Raw genomic sequence first — 15,281 nt, 5'->3', positions numbered from 1 at the left:
AAGCTGGCCAACAGTCAAGGCGAGGTCTACGACAACGCTTGGAACATCCAACAGCTACGTCGCTTCTACCCTTAAGATGTTTTCAAGTTGTTCGTATACCTCGCTCCCACGCAAGTTTTAGTCGTCAAGGAAGGGTCAGCCTCGCCTCGGCAGAGCCTGACCCTCCCTCGGGGGCTAAAAAGGGGGGAACCCCTCTTTTTCAAGATTGGGGAACCTCTCTGCGTCCAAAATTTTCAATCAAAAAGGCTTTTGCGTTCCCCCGGCCATGTCAGAAGCATGACCCCAAGGAGCGAACGTGGATGCATGTAAGTGGCAAGGCCGACTGAGCCGAGGGACTCCCATGCCTCCGGGTTAGGGACACCTCACTCGTCACCCGCCACGAAAAGTGACCCCTACCTGGGGAAGCCACCCTGCTACTAACAGGCGAAGCCGGACACGCAAAATAAAAGGAAAAGGAGTACGACTTCATGCAACGGTAACAAAGTGTTCAGGCCTCAGCGGCCGCAGAAAGACACATGCGCATCCAACAGAAACTGTTCCAACAGAGTTCGGCGTCGCCTTGGGAAGGAGCCGCGCCTTCAGCTCCGTCCCCACCTTCGGCAAAGTCCATCTCGGCTTCCGGCGACGGCGCAGGTGGGAGGATCTTCGCCTCAAAGGTGGTCGCCAGCACTGCGCTCGGACCCGCGGCGGCCGCATCGAGCCTCTGGACTTCTGCCAGGGCGGCTTCATCCTCGTCGGGAAGGCAATACCTCTCGCTAACCCGCTCCAGGTCCACAACGTAGTGGGAAGCGAGCACGGCGAAGGCCCGCCTGACGCCGTGGTGTAACGCCTCGCGGAGTCTGCCGCGCACATGATCGCCCAAGACTTGAAGGCGACTTTGAGGGGAGCTTCCTGAGGGGACGTCGCCGGAGCCAAGGATCCGGTAAACGTCCGAGACAGCTTCGGACATGGCCGCATGGTCGGCCTCCCTCTGCTCGGCCGCCCTGGCAAGCGCCTCGGCAAGCGCCTTGGCGGACTCATCAAGGGCGGACTCGAGATCTGCGAACAGACAGAAGAAAGATCTCAAACACAAGCAGAGGAAACAAACAGGAACGAAAACCAAGGATGGCCAAGGCGTACCTCCGGCTCGGGCACGCTGCTCCGAGGCTGCGACCTGGGCTACGGCTAAGTCGGCTGCAAGGGTTTCGGCCCGGCTTTCGGCCTCGGCAGCCCGGCCCCGAGATTGGTCCCGCTCCTCGACGACCCGGTCGAACTCTGACCGCTGTCGTTGCGCTTCTGCGCGCCCCGCGGCCGCCTCCGCGCGCGCCGCTGCCGCCTCGGCTCTCAGATCGGTGCAGAGCAACTGAAGGTCCGCTACCTCGGCACCCTGCTGAGAAAGGCGCGCAGTAGCCCCGGCGAGCGAGGTCCTCAGGGATCGCAGCGAGCCCCAGACGTCGACCTCGCGGCGGATGAACGACGACTTGGCGGCGCTCCGATCCGTCAGATCCTGAGGGAAGGAAGCGGGGCGTCACGAAAGACGCCTCGGTCACAGAAGAGAAAAGGTATGCCTGAAACCGTTACCCGGAGGATTTTGGGGACGTCCCTGCAGAAAACCTCCAGCGACGACCGTTGCGACCCCACCGTTGCTTCGGCACACTCGCGGAGTTCATCCCAGGACTGGTCCTCCCGTTCATCGTCGAGAATGAAGACGGGATTCGAGGCCTCACGGGTCCGGAACCGGAGCAACTGGCGCCGGCCCTCGGAGCTCCGCCGCACAGCGACGAGGCTGCCGCCCGGTGGGACAGATCGCGTCTCCACGCCCCCCTCTTCCGAGGCACCAAGCGCGGACGCATCAGCCGTCTCAACGTCGGCAGCAACCGGTCGCTCTCCGACTGGGACGGCGACGACTTCAGTAGCGGCAAGCGCCGGCATGGCCGGCACGTCCGGTGGGCTCGGGGCCACGTCCGCGTCAGCCGCCTCCCCTATCACAATGGCCGCCTCAGCAGAAGAGCCAGCCTCGGGAACCCGCTCCACGGCGACTGGTGCCGCCTGAGCCCCCTGCGGTGGAACGCCTTGCGAGAAGGTCGGCTGAACGGCAAGGCCCGGAGCGGCGCTGGCCACGCAAGCCGGCGCCGTCTTAAGGGCCTTCCGGGGTGCCAGGTCAGTCAGGCCATGGCTCCGCTTGCTGAGGGAAAAAGGAAAATCACGACCGGGACATATTAATGAAAAGCCAGGACGAAGACATTCCGAGATACTTACCCGCTCCGGGCCATGATCAACCGTGCCTGGGGGGAAGTCTCTTGGATCTCGACCCCCGGAACCGCCGCCGAGGTCCGCTTCGCCGGAAGCTTCGGCACCACCCTTGCTTTGAACGCCCTGGACGCCGGGGGGCGGACTGCCCAGGCACTGTCACGGCGACCTGGGGGTCGCTCCCCTGCGCTGCCGGCGCGGGCGGCGGCTCTCGGGGAGCAGACGCCCCGGCCTGGCTCCCCGAGGTCGCCTCAGCTCCTCCAGCCGAGGGGTCAGGTGCCCTCTCGGATTGCCCCCGCCCCTCGGGCCGGGACCCCGGCGTCCCGACTCCGGGGACTGACGGCATCAGCCCGCTCGGGGGCTGGTTTGACGGCTCCTGACCAAACCCCAAGCCGGGGCTGAGGCCGAGGCGGGCAGCCATGTCGTCCTCCTCGTCATCATCTTCATCATCGTCGTCGTCGTCGGGCGTTTCCGGCGACGGCTCCCTCGGGAGCCCCTCCCTCTCCTGCCGGCGATGGAGCTTTTCCAAGGCGTCTCGAGCCCGCCTTCGCTCGCGGGCCCGGGCCTTCTCCGCGTCCTTCTTCTTCTTCTTCTCCTCCGCGGCGACCCGCCGCGCTGCTCGGTCCACCGCATCCTGCGGGACCCGTGGCAGGGAAGGCTTGTGCCACCCCACCTCCTGAAGAAGGGGGAAAACCCCAATCGTAAGAACCAGGAGCAACCCGATGCAAGAAGAAGGAAGGAGCGGACACTCACCAGAGTCACGCACCCTTGGTCTGGGCGCATCAAAAGCTGGGAGAAGGCGTTGGGGTCCGGCTTCCCCAACGCGACGGACACCCGCCCGTAGAGGGCGTCGAAGGGAAGAGGATCAGAGGACATCCGCGAGCCCTCCAAGTCAGCCTCCGGTGTCATCTCCCAAAGCGACAGTCGTCGCTCCGCCAAGGGAAGCACCCTCCGACGGTGGATGGCGGCAATCACTCCCGCAGCGGTGAGTCCCCCCTTCCGCAACGCCTCCAAGGCCTGGAGAAGGGGTTCGAGGTTCTTTTGTCTTTCGTGCGGGGTCCCGTGGCGCCAAGCATCGGTGGCGGTGGTGACTACTCGCTGGGAGAACGGCGGGAGCAACTCGCCGTCATTCCAGAGGTAGAACCACCGGCGCTGCCACCCCTTGTTCGAGGACGCAAGGATGGCGGGAATATACTGCGACGCCCGCGACTGCCTCAGCAGGAGGGTGTAGCCGCCGGCCCGCACCGCTGCGCGGACCTTCCTCTCCCCCATCGGCGAGGCAAAAAACTCCGCGAAAAAGAGATGGGTCCACAAATCCCAATGGGGGGCGATCCCCAAGTACCCCTCGCACACCGCTACGAAGATGGCGGCCTGCGAGATGGAGTTGGGGCTGAGGTTGTGCAACTCCACCCCATAGTGGTACAGGATCGCCCGCATGAAGCGGCCCGCCGGCACACCAAATCCCCGCTCGTGGAAGGAGACGAAGCTCACGATGTACCCCGGCGGTGGGGACGGAGCGGCTCCGCCCACAGGAGGGATCCATTCCGGTCGCTGCTCATCGGTGAGAGGGCGAAGTAAACCCTCGCCAACAAGATACTCCAGATCACTCGCCGTCACCGTGGAAAAAGGCCATGGGTCGCGCGGCGAGATGATGGTCATCCGGTCAGCCATCACCGAGCGGAAGGGGTGGCGGCGCAAGGGGCAGGGAGGGCGGTTTCCTCTTCTCTGGCTAAGTCTCTCGGGTTGCGAAAACCTAAGAGGGAGGCAGGAGGCGGAGCAAAGAGCCGTCACCAGACCCTCTCCCGGGTATATAAAGACCAAGGCGAGACCGGTTCAAACGTTCCGCCCGGACCGGACGTGGGATTCGAAAACGCAAAGCGAAACAGCCGTTCCCCGGACGGCTCGCGCACGCGCAACGGCCGCCCCGCGAACCACTCGCCCCGTCGCATTAACTCCGCGGCGGAACAAGCGGCGCCTCTGGCAGGAGAAGCAGGCGACGCTTCGCCTTCACCATAATAACCGCGTTAAAAAAGGTACGCCGCGTCGTTCGATTTCATATCCTTTTCCTTTTTCCTCTTTCTCTCTCTTGCAACAGGGACCGGGAAAGGGGGATACCCCGAAAAGGATCCTTCCCCGTGAAGGAACCAGGCTCCGAGCCTCCCTACTGATCAGAGGTTCGAAGGCTGGCCCCCCGGAAGGGTTCGACAGCCGCCTCAGATCGCGTGGGCCCTACACCCACTACTGGTCAGAGGTTCGAAGGTCGGCCCCTCGGAAGGGTTCCACGACCGCCTCTGGCTACTCGGGCTCCGCGCCCATTACTGATCAGGGGTTCGAAGGCTGGCCCCCGAAGGGTTCACAGCTGCCTCAGACGTCGAGCGAGGGATGACCATGGGTACGTTCGATACATAACCAAGGCTCGGGCTGCGCTCCTGAGGTACCCTAGGACATTTCCGAGACCAGCGGGAGCGATCTTGTAACGGAATCCCATCAGAGGGAGGCATCGAGCCCTCGGACCCCGTCGCTAGGGGACCGGGTCCGGCAGATCACCCGCATGTACTTTTGGGCGTGCCTCTGGGCCCCTAGCCGACCCCCAACGAACGGGGCACGGACGTCCACTCGGATTACCCGCTTGCAGCTCACCGGAGACACCATGTTCGGCGCCCATCGAGGGCAACATGGCGCTTTCCCCCCCTCCTCCTTGCGGAAAGGCGACGCAGAGGCGTATGTAAAAAAGCCGAGTCTGTCCCTGATCGCCCTCTCGCCCTGTGCAGAGGCTCGGGGGCTGCTCTCGCAAACCCGGCTCCGGCCGAACCGTTGACAGCGTCAACATACCAGCCCGAGAACTTGGGACCCGACCGTACACCCGGGCTACGGCCAGCTCGCATGAGGGAACAACCAGACCAGCCGAAGCATTACGCGAGGCATTAAGACCTCGAAGGAGTAAAACCACTCCTCCGAGGCCTCGGGGGCTACACCCGGCGGGTGCGCTCACGCGCACCCACCGGAACAAAATGCAACCGAGAAAGGCTGGTCCCCTTGCAAAAAAGTGCGACGAAAGCCTCCAAGCGAGTGCTAACACTCCCTTCGAGGCTCGGGGGCTACTGTCGGGGACCATAATTAGGGGTGCCCTCAAGGCTCCTAATTCTCAGCTGGTAACCCCCATCAGCATAAAGCTGCAAAGGCCTGATGGGTGCGATTAAGTCAGGGATCAGTCCATTCGAGCGACTCGATCACGCCTCGCCCGAGCCTAGCCTCGGACAAGGGCAGCCGACCCCGGAGGATTTCCGTCTCGCCCGAGGCCCCCCTCCAACGGCGAACATATTTCTGGCTCTCCCGAGGCCCTGCCTTTGCTAAGAAGCAACCCTGACCAAATCGCCGCACCAACCGACCAAATCGCAGGAGCATTTAATGCAAAGGTGGCCTGACACCTTTATCCTGACGCGCGCCCCCCAGCCGGCAGAGCCGAAGTGACCACCGTCACTTCGCCGCTCCACTGACCGGCCTGACAGAAGGACAGCGCCGCCTGCGCCACTCCGACTGCGGTGCCACTTGACAGAGTGAGACTGACAGGCAGTCAGGCCCGGCCGAAGGCACCATAGGAAGCTCCGCTTTGCCCGACCCAGGGCTCGGACTCGGGCTAAGTCCCGGAAGACGGCGAACTCCGCTCCGCCCGACCCAGGGCTCGGACTCGGGCTAAGTCTCGGAAGACGGCAAACTCCGCTCCGCCCGACCCAGGGCTCGGACTCGGGCTAAGTCCCGGAAGACGACGAACTCCGCTCCGCCCGACCCAGGGCTCGGACTCGGGCTCAGCCCCAGAAGACGACGAACTCCGCTCCGCCCGACCCAGGGCTCGGACTCGGGCTAAGTCCCGGAAGACGGCGAACTCCGCTCCGCCCGACCCAGGGCTCGGACTCGGGCTAAGTCCCGGAAGACGGCGAACTCCGCTCCGCCCGACCCAGGGCTCGGACTCGGGCTCAGCCCCAGAAGACGACGAACTCCACTCCGCCCGACCCAGGGCTCGGACTCGGGCTCAGCCCGAGAAGACGACGAACTCCGCTTCGCCCGACCCCAGGGCTCGGACTGCGCCCTGGCCTCAGCCGACGGCCTCCGCCTCGCCCGACCCAGGGGCTCGGACTCAACCTCGGCCACGGAAGACAGACTCGACCTCGGCTTCGGAGGAGCTTCCACATCGCCCAACCAAGGGCGCAGACCAGCCACGTCAACAGGAGGCGCCATCATCGCCCTACCCCGAGCTGACTCGGGCCATAGGAAACAAGACCGGTGTCCCATCTGGCTCGCTCCGCCAGATAGGCAATGATGGCGCCCCGCATACTCTGTGACGACAGCGGCTCTCAACCCCCTTACGGAAGCAAGAGGACGTCAGCAAGGACTCAACCGCTCCGACAGTTGTCCCTCCGCCAGGCTCCATCGCTCCTCCGACGGCCACGACATCACACCAGCTGGGTGCCAAAATCTCTCCGGCTGCCACAACGGCATGTACTTAGGGCGCTAGCTCTCCTCCGCTAGACACGTAGCACTCTGCTACACCCCCCATTGTACACCTGGATCCTCTCCTTACGCCTATAAAAGGAAGGACCAGGGCCCTCTTAGAGAGGGTTGGCCGCGCGGGGACAAGGACGAGACAGGCGCTCGCTTGGAGCCGCTCGCTCCCTCTCCCGCGTGGACGCTTGTAACCCCCTACTGCAAGCGCACCAGACCTGGGCGCGGGACGAACACGAAGGCCGCGGGATTCCCACCTCTCTCACGCCGGTCTCCGGCCGCCTCGCTCTCCCCCCTTCGCGCTCGCCCTCGCGCTCGACCCATCTGGGCTGGGGCACGCGGCGACATTCACTCGTCGGCCCAGGGACCCCCCGGTCTCGAAACGCCGACAGTCGTGTCGTGCTTGGGCTGTAGCCTCGGCCTGTAGTGCTGGCCCGGTCCGACACGATTATTTTTTTATTTTAGAAAAAAAACGTATATACCTATATACAATTTATATTCAATATTAAAAATATCTTAGTGTGATGTTCTGCTGGTTAGACAGTTTCACCCAGTGTCTCCCGCCCTTCTTCCATCAGGGCATGGGTTCGAACCCCACCTCCTGCACCGGCTGGCCCGACACAGTTAGCAGGCCGGCATGACGTGCTTGTGCCATAGTTGTGGCCCGCGTGCATCTAGCCCATGTCGGACGTCGTTACGCTGATTTAATTAAATGGGTCGACGGGCTAACGGGCTGGTCCGACACAGTTAGCAGGCCGGCATGACGTGTCTGTGCCATATAATTGTGGCCCGCGTGCATCTAGCCCGTGTCGGACGTCGTTTGGCATCTATAGACATGCATCGGATTAATTTAAAATAGCTGTGAGAGGTTATTTCTAAAAAATGACGCATGATGACCGTTGAAACTGGTGCTTTAAGTATAGTATAGAAAAGAAAACCGTATAATGGGTCGTTGCATATTAAACGTGGGTGTTGAAATGCACTAAAGATAATAATTAGTTGCCTAAAAATTGCTAGTAGAATTAGCTAGTTAATATATTACCTAATTTTGTTAAAAATAGTCGATAGCTAAAATATTAGCTAGACTGTTTGGATGTTTTGGCTAATTTTAGTAACTAACTATTAGTTCTAGTGCATTTAAATACCTACTAAATTTAATTTAGTCATTGTGCACGGTGGAGATTTTGTGCACAGGATATATTACCGTTTTTTAATCTCTCTCGTATGCTCGAGACTCCGAAAATTTGTTACCCGACGCATCAATTGAAACCATAGTATTATAATAGTCTCAGCTTTAAAAATAGTATCCGACCGGTGCACCTTCTTTGAATAAGTTTGGAAACCCTATTTTCTTAAAAAAATCTATTTTTCTAAATAAAAGTAGTTCATTTTTCTTTGAGAAAATAAAAATCCTTAAAAAATGGAGTTCCTAGACTAGCCGTAACAATTTTTTTTTACTAGACTAGCCGTAACAATTTTTTTGACTTTTCCTGTTGCACGAAGTGGAATACTCTTTGAAAACGTTTGCAGGCACCTATCTCCGTTTATACTGTAACTTTATCTTCAAGTTTTTTTTTGCTATTTTGGCATGCAAAACTAAACGATTCTCGCTAATAGTACTCTTAATATTAGATTATTTATAATAGTACTTTCAAGTAGAGTGTTTTGCTAAAATGGTATTTTTAACTCCTTTTATTTTTCTTTTTAGTTTTTTGCTTCTGGAATTGACCATTCTACCCCTGCTTAATGTAAGACGAACCCTGCGTGCAGTTTGAATTTGCTCTTTAGTTGATGTTCAGTTGATGTAAAGCAGAGCGTGCAATAGTCTTAATTTTCTCTTTGGTTGATGTAGAGCAGAAGCATCAACATACTGAACTTTACATCAACTGAACATCAACTAAAGAGCGTCAATTATGTTATCAATTTGCTCTTTAGTTGACGATCTTTAAAATTCAGTTGGTGTTCTTTATACACATATATGCACGCTCTGAAGCAGAAGCATCAACCTACTGAACTGAACATCCTAGGTATTGCACAAATGTTCTAAAGCAGGGTACAGAGGGCAAAACATCAAGCATCGGCCGGTCTGTTGCAAGTTCTTTAAACTGGTTCATTCGAGTGAATAAAGCGATCGGAGAACCACGAACCCAATAGAAGTGTTCCTCCAGTAGATTAAGCAGGGGTAGAATGGTCGATTCCATAAGCCAAAAAACTAAAAAGAGTTTAAAGTACCCTAATTACCATTTTAGCAAAAAGCTCCACTTGAAAGTCTATTATAAATAATCTAATAGTAAGAGTACCATTAGGGAGAAGCTTTTAGTTTTGAATGCCAACATAGTAAATAACTCTCTTATCGTCTCCCTCAATCGTTCCCCAATCGTGCCTTTCGTTCTCATTCTTCTCCTCTGAATCTGCAGCTAGGGTTCTTGCTCCCACCGCCATCAACCCGAGGATGAACCCAACTGTTGTGGCATTCGTGAGGGAGAACGTGAGTTCCCCCTCATGCTTCGCCAATCAGGCGTACTCTTGAGAGCACCTAGAGGGAGGTGAATAGGTGATCCTGTAAAAATCAACACTAAATGGCACAAAACTTTGTTTATGAAATGTTAGTGGAATCAAAACCATGGTGCTATGTCTAGAGAGAAAGAGATGCTTCTTCACCTAATTGTTCTTCACAAAGTGAGTGTTTAAACTTAGAGCAATTATCAAGTGAGTAGAAGCAGAGAGAATCGCACACGAATAACAACAGGTGACACATCGATTTTTATCTTGTGGTTCGAAGTAGAACACTTGCCTACTTCCACGTTGTGGCGTCCCAATGGACGAGGGTTACACTCAACCTCTTTCAAGCGATCCAACGATCCACTTGAATACCACAGTTTTCTTCCTTATAGCAGATGTTTCCTTTGTGAGGAATCTCCACAAGTTGGAGCCTCTCACCATTACAATATTGATCACAATGAAAACCACAAGAGTAAGGGAGGGAATATAAACACACACAAGAGCTAGAGTCACAGCAGTGACACACACACAAGTCAAGAAACGAGCACACTAAACACAACGCAGCGAGTTCACAACTCAACAAGTGCTCAAATCTCAAACACAATGATCCGAATGCGTGCTTGCGGACTCTAGGCGTCTTAGGATGTTCAATGGAGGCTTTTTTCTGTTGCTCCATGCGCCTAGAGGTCCCTTTTATAGCCCCAAGACAGCTAGGAGCCGTTGGAGCCCCATTTGGTAGGCAATTCTTGCCTTCTGTCCGTTAGCGCACCGTGCACCACCGGACATGAACAGTGCACGATTTGTTTCCTTCTTTGGCGAAGCCGACCGTTGAACCCTCGGTCCCTTAGCACACCGGATACTATCTGGTGCACACCGGACAGTCCGATGCGGCCTAGTGATCGTTGCCTCTGGCCACGCGTTGCCTGTTGATTGCGCGTCGATCACACTGCCGACCGTTGGCGCGGACGCTGTTGGCTATCACCGGATAGTCCGGTGCACATCGGACAGTCCGGTGAATTTTAGTCGCAGCGTCCTTGGCGATTTCCGAGAGCAACGAGTTCGTCGCTAATCCAGCTTGGGCACCGGACACTGTCTGGTGCACCCGCAGCTGGTGCTCCACTAGTTGTTTCAGATTGCTCCTTCTTGGACTTGGCTTAATTGAGTTCCTGGCACTTATACAAGCATGTTTAGCACATGAAACAATTGACTAAGTGTATAGAACTTACCTTCATACTTGATCCATCTTGATATTGCTTTGCTCAACATTATGTTAGTTCACACATAGTGTGTTGTAAATTTAATCACCAAAACAATATAGAAATAGCCCAAGGGCACATTTCCCTTTCAATCACCCCATTTTTTGTGATTTATGCCAACACATTAAAAAGCAACTCATTTTGAACTAACATATCTAGAAGAGCTCAAAAGCGCAAGTTTATGTCAAATTTAAGATCACTAGGATTATTATATAATTTGGCATATATGGATCACTTATGTATTGAGAAAAAAATGATTTGATAAGATTGATATCAAAACGATCATTGATGACTTTGCCTCAAGAAATATTAGAAGAAACTTGTGAGGTATTGTAAAATTTATTTGATATAAAATTTAGATATCACATTAATTGTTATCGGTATAATATAAGATATATACTGAAAAAATATTATACTTATAAAGGGGCTACTTTTTATGTTCGTTCTGGGTCACCGAAATCTTATCTCCGATGCTGTTAGCAACCCATCTTATTAAAACTTTGATTATTAATTTTAGTCATGTGTTACGTGCCGGGAGCAAGAAAAAATAAATAAAATGTTTGTGCAAGGGGTGACAATGATAAATAATTTCTACTGAAGTTGTAGAGCAGTAGGGTCTTTTTAATAAATAAGCTGAAATAAGTATCTATTGAGCAGTTTATGGCATTATGATAATTTGTCCCTCAGATTATATAGTTTGAACTAATAATATATCTGTTTGCTCATCTAGATTATTAAAGTTAAATTATATAATCTATAAATTATAAGCCGAAACAAACAGCTCTATAGATTGATTCTCAAACTGGGTTTGGGGTGTTTGTCTTTGGCGCAAAATGTTTTCCAAGCCGTTCCGAGCTCGAACGAATCCGCAACAAGCGTTTGTCACGGTGGTCCGACTGTTTCCTGGTAGAATCATGATAGATTCGACGGGCCAAATGAGCCTCATGTCCCAAAAAAAACACTACAAAAATCTACAACTATAATCTGGCAACGGCAACATGTGTGACTCCTCAACTTCCGGAACACCGAACACACATTAATCCATCTTGGTAATTTCGTTAGGAAGCCTACCGTCAGTTGGCCTTTTTTAAAGGCATAATGGTCGTGACATCCAGGCTTGCTATCCATTAGAGTTAGACTATGCAGATGCATTTGCCATGGCCATGATCGATAACATCGAACCTGAAGATTGCAGCAGCAACCAAACCATCAAGATCCTGAGGAACCTAACGCAAAGTTTATTTTCAAGAAGAGCACAGGAATGCTCATTTCCGAACAATTCAATGTCTCGTTACAAGCAAGCATGCTCACACATAGGCACTCAACTTTCGTCATAGAAGACACATCACTGAACAAGCAAACAACCCAGAACAGACTTGGCTTATTCCATTCACCGATTGACAGGGCAACCGTTTCAAGCAGATGGCTTCATCAGGGCAGCGACCTTCTGGACAGACGGCCTCTCCATCAGACCAGACCACCAGGCCTTCACATGCGGGTAGGCGTCGAGCACAGATGCGTAGGGCGTAGCGAACAGGCAGAGAGTGACAGACACATGGTTCAGGTCGGCGAGGCTGAGGAAGTCTCCAGCAAGGTACTTGCACTTGGTCAGGCGTGCCTCGTACACCTCTAGCACCTTCTTCAGCTTCTCAAGGTTCTCATCCACAACTTTCTGGTCGGTGGTTCCCCCAAGCATAGGACTGATGAGGACCTGGAAGAGGATGGGATTCAGTGCAGCGGTGTACTGGTTAGCCTCCACCTCGATCCAAACATCCACCATTGCTGCCTCCTCGAGGTTTCCTTCCCTCAACAGCTCTGGCTTGTTTTTGCGAGCAGCGTACTTGCAGATTGCTCGTGATTCTATATAGCACACAGATGGAAAATATTTAAATAAGAATAAAATTAGGAAAGCAACGTCATTAGTAGATGCAAAATGATTCTACAGCACTAGCATTTGACTATTTCTTTTTTTTTTTTTTTGCGAGACCTAGTCCAGACGCAGATGCTCATGTATACATGAGTAGACGCTCACCTTTATGAAGGTGCACACACCTTGACTGCCTAACACTTCTCAGAAAGTAACAAGTAAAATCAGAAGGCGTCCCATCTGTGCACTTGATTTGATTTTACATGGAAGCTACATGCCCCATGACGACTGAGTGAAATAATGTGTTTGCTCCAATAAGCTTATTGAACTCATCGTGTTTGCCAAGTAATTCACTCATATGGAACAATACACACTCACCAAGCGACAGCATATGATGAGACAGAACAAGATATTATGACATTTCGCACTCAGACAATCTTTTTCTTTTACATCATGGTGTATCTATAAATGTGGCTTCATTTAGTCAAATCTCTTAAAATCATGTGCTTCTACCTTCTAGCAAAATCTGAGATATCATTTAAGTGGACAGTGATGTGCTAACCATGTCACATGGTACAACCAAGTGAGAATTAGTCACAGCAACAATGTATAATAAAAACAACTGTCCTATTTCCATGCAAAAAAAGGATCCGAAGAGATAGGATCATACCGAAGAGGTACAAGTCACCATCCTGCAGAGCTGGAACCTGACCAAACGGCTGCAGAGAGATAGATAACCATATCAAGAGTCAGGGCAGGCGCATACAAGAACCAGATATTCAAATGTTTCGCATCCGTGCATGCTTTGCCAGTTAAAATTTCAGTGAGCTTTATTATTGTGCGCATCAAATTTAATTTCAGGAAGGTGGAACGAGTATCAAGCCATTCCTGCATAAAATTCTACAAAAAACCTACTATGACCCATCCAACAAAACAATTGACAATCAACTGGTCGACTATGTTATTTCCCTACATCCATTTGCAACAATTGCTCAGACCAATAAAGTAACACGGTTCATCCCACCATCCGGCTAACTGAACACCTAATCCCATCCAGATGGAGTTACGGAGCTTGAGTCCGGCTCGCTCAGCCCAGATCTTCGGTAATCGAAGGGATTAGGGAAGACAGCAGATGGTGAACACGGGTTATTATAGTGGAAGGTGCGTGGAGGGATAGTAGGTAGAGGAAGTGGCGAAGTACTTTTCATCCGGTTCCTACGCTTAGCCCAGATCTGAAACAACCTACGGTTAGTCCATTTCTTATAATCTTGTAACTAATTTTACCATTTACAGTATGGAACAGATTCCCTGATTTGTCAATTTTGGATTCCCTCCGCGAAACCGCAGCCTTAAATCCTAAACCCCCAGTTTGCCGTGAAACAAAACCCATCGCGCTAGAGGGGAGTCAGATCGGCCGTCGACGATAGGCCGACTGCAGCGCCACGCCACCCCATCGCGCGAACGGAACGGACGCTGCATTTCAATTACCGGGAAGAACAAACAAACAACAACAACAACAACGGGAGAGGGAGAGGGAGAGGGAGAGGGAGGATCGGGAAGGTACGGTACGTTGCGGACGAGGTGCTCGGGGCTCTTGTGCTCGGCGGTGGCGAAGTTGATGGGCACGATCTCGTAGTCGGAGCCAGCCTCCTCCAGCGCCGTTGCGCACCTCGTCACGTTCCACGACATCACCGCCCCGTACAGCTTCATCGGAGCCATGGTGTCCCAGACCCAACCTCTCCTCTCCTCTCCTCTCCTCTCCCTCTACCCTGTTTGTTTGCTTGGGGATTCTCTGCGCCCAACTCTCTACGCAAGTTGCATCGGGTGGTTCACTGGTTCCCCTTTAATAGACGAACTGGGAGGTCGCGCGGCGACCGAGTGACGAGTGTGCCTGTTTTTTTAGTGCAACCAAGTGATTTCTATTTTTCTAAAAAAACTAATTTTCTTAGAAAAATAAAAATCCGTTGGAAAATGTGGAGTCGTAGTGGAGAGGGGTAGGTGCGGCAGCGCTGTTGTCAGTTCTGATGGTCAGCGAGGCCCCAACCGCCCCCGCGCGTCTAGATGCTTCTGCTTACTTTTCACACGAGTCCGTTTTTGTCATGTTTGGTTTCTTTAGTCTAAGAACTAAAATTTAGTCTCTAACATGTTTGTTTGTAGAGGCTAAAAATAGAAAAAATATACTAAATGACTCATAATAAGACTAAAATAGTCTTTAACATTCTTCTGCTATTAGTACAATTGAACTGGTAGATGTGGAATTAATATGGTTTAGTTTATTTTAGCACATATGTGAAGGACTAAAGACTAAATCATTTTAGTTCATATTTTAGTTCTAGTGTTTGATAAAAAAAGAACTAAATAAGACTAAAAACTAGAGACTAATCTTTAGTCCCTCCAAGTAACACCCCTTTATTGTCCGGAAAGACCGCAAGAGATCAGGAGACGCGATTACGCCAGCGATTACGCTCGGTAGTGCGCCACCGAGGGGCCCACATGAGCAGGGGGCTGCAGCGGCTGCTTTGTTCTCCAGCAAAGCAGACTCGTCCTTCCTTCCTGCTGCTGGGCAGCACAAAGGGCCGCCTGGTACTTTGCAGCCTAGCCAACCGACAAACTGCTGGCTGTTTGGTTCTCGTACCTTTGCTTCTCTCGATTCCTGCACCGACAGTATTTTCCTTGATGTTAAGTTTAGCAAAAATGGCTCTTTTCCTTGATGTCGCGTTGTAGCAAAAATGGCTCGCCTGGTCTAGCAGGTTTCTCATAGCGCGCTTTGTGAGGCCACCCGAGCTAAAGGGGGTGCCTTTGGTAAATAAAGTTTACTTCAGTTTATATCATGTCAAATATTTAAATATCAATTGTGAGTATTAAATATAGACTTGAATGGGTTTAATAAAGTGTCTTGTCTTTTAGTCCTCATATGTATAATAAGT

General features: G+C 52.6%; 1 protein-coding gene across 1 annotated transcript; it reads right to left on the bottom strand.

Annotated features, from left to right (window-relative positions):
• Window positions 1-11,698: 11,698 nt before the first annotated feature.
• LOC542366 (glutathione-S-transferase 1) lies at window positions 11,699-14,154 on the bottom strand. Its single transcript, NM_001111942.1, is given in 3 exon segments — window positions 11,699-12,347; window positions 13,025-13,073; window positions 13,924-14,154. Coding segments are annotated over 3 exon segments (645 nt in total). The 5' UTR covers window positions 14,074-14,154; the 3' UTR covers window positions 11,699-11,901.
• Window positions 14,155-15,281: the final 1,127 nt, after the last annotated feature.

The sequence above is a fragment of the Zea mays genome, chromosome 8 (genome assembly GCF_902167145.1).
Source record: "Zea mays cultivar B73 chromosome 8, Zm-B73-REFERENCE-NAM-5.0, whole genome shotgun sequence".
Lineage (NCBI taxonomy): Eukaryota > Viridiplantae > Streptophyta > Magnoliopsida > Poales > Poaceae > Zea > Zea mays.
This window is presented reverse-complemented; position numbering and strand designations above follow the sequence as displayed.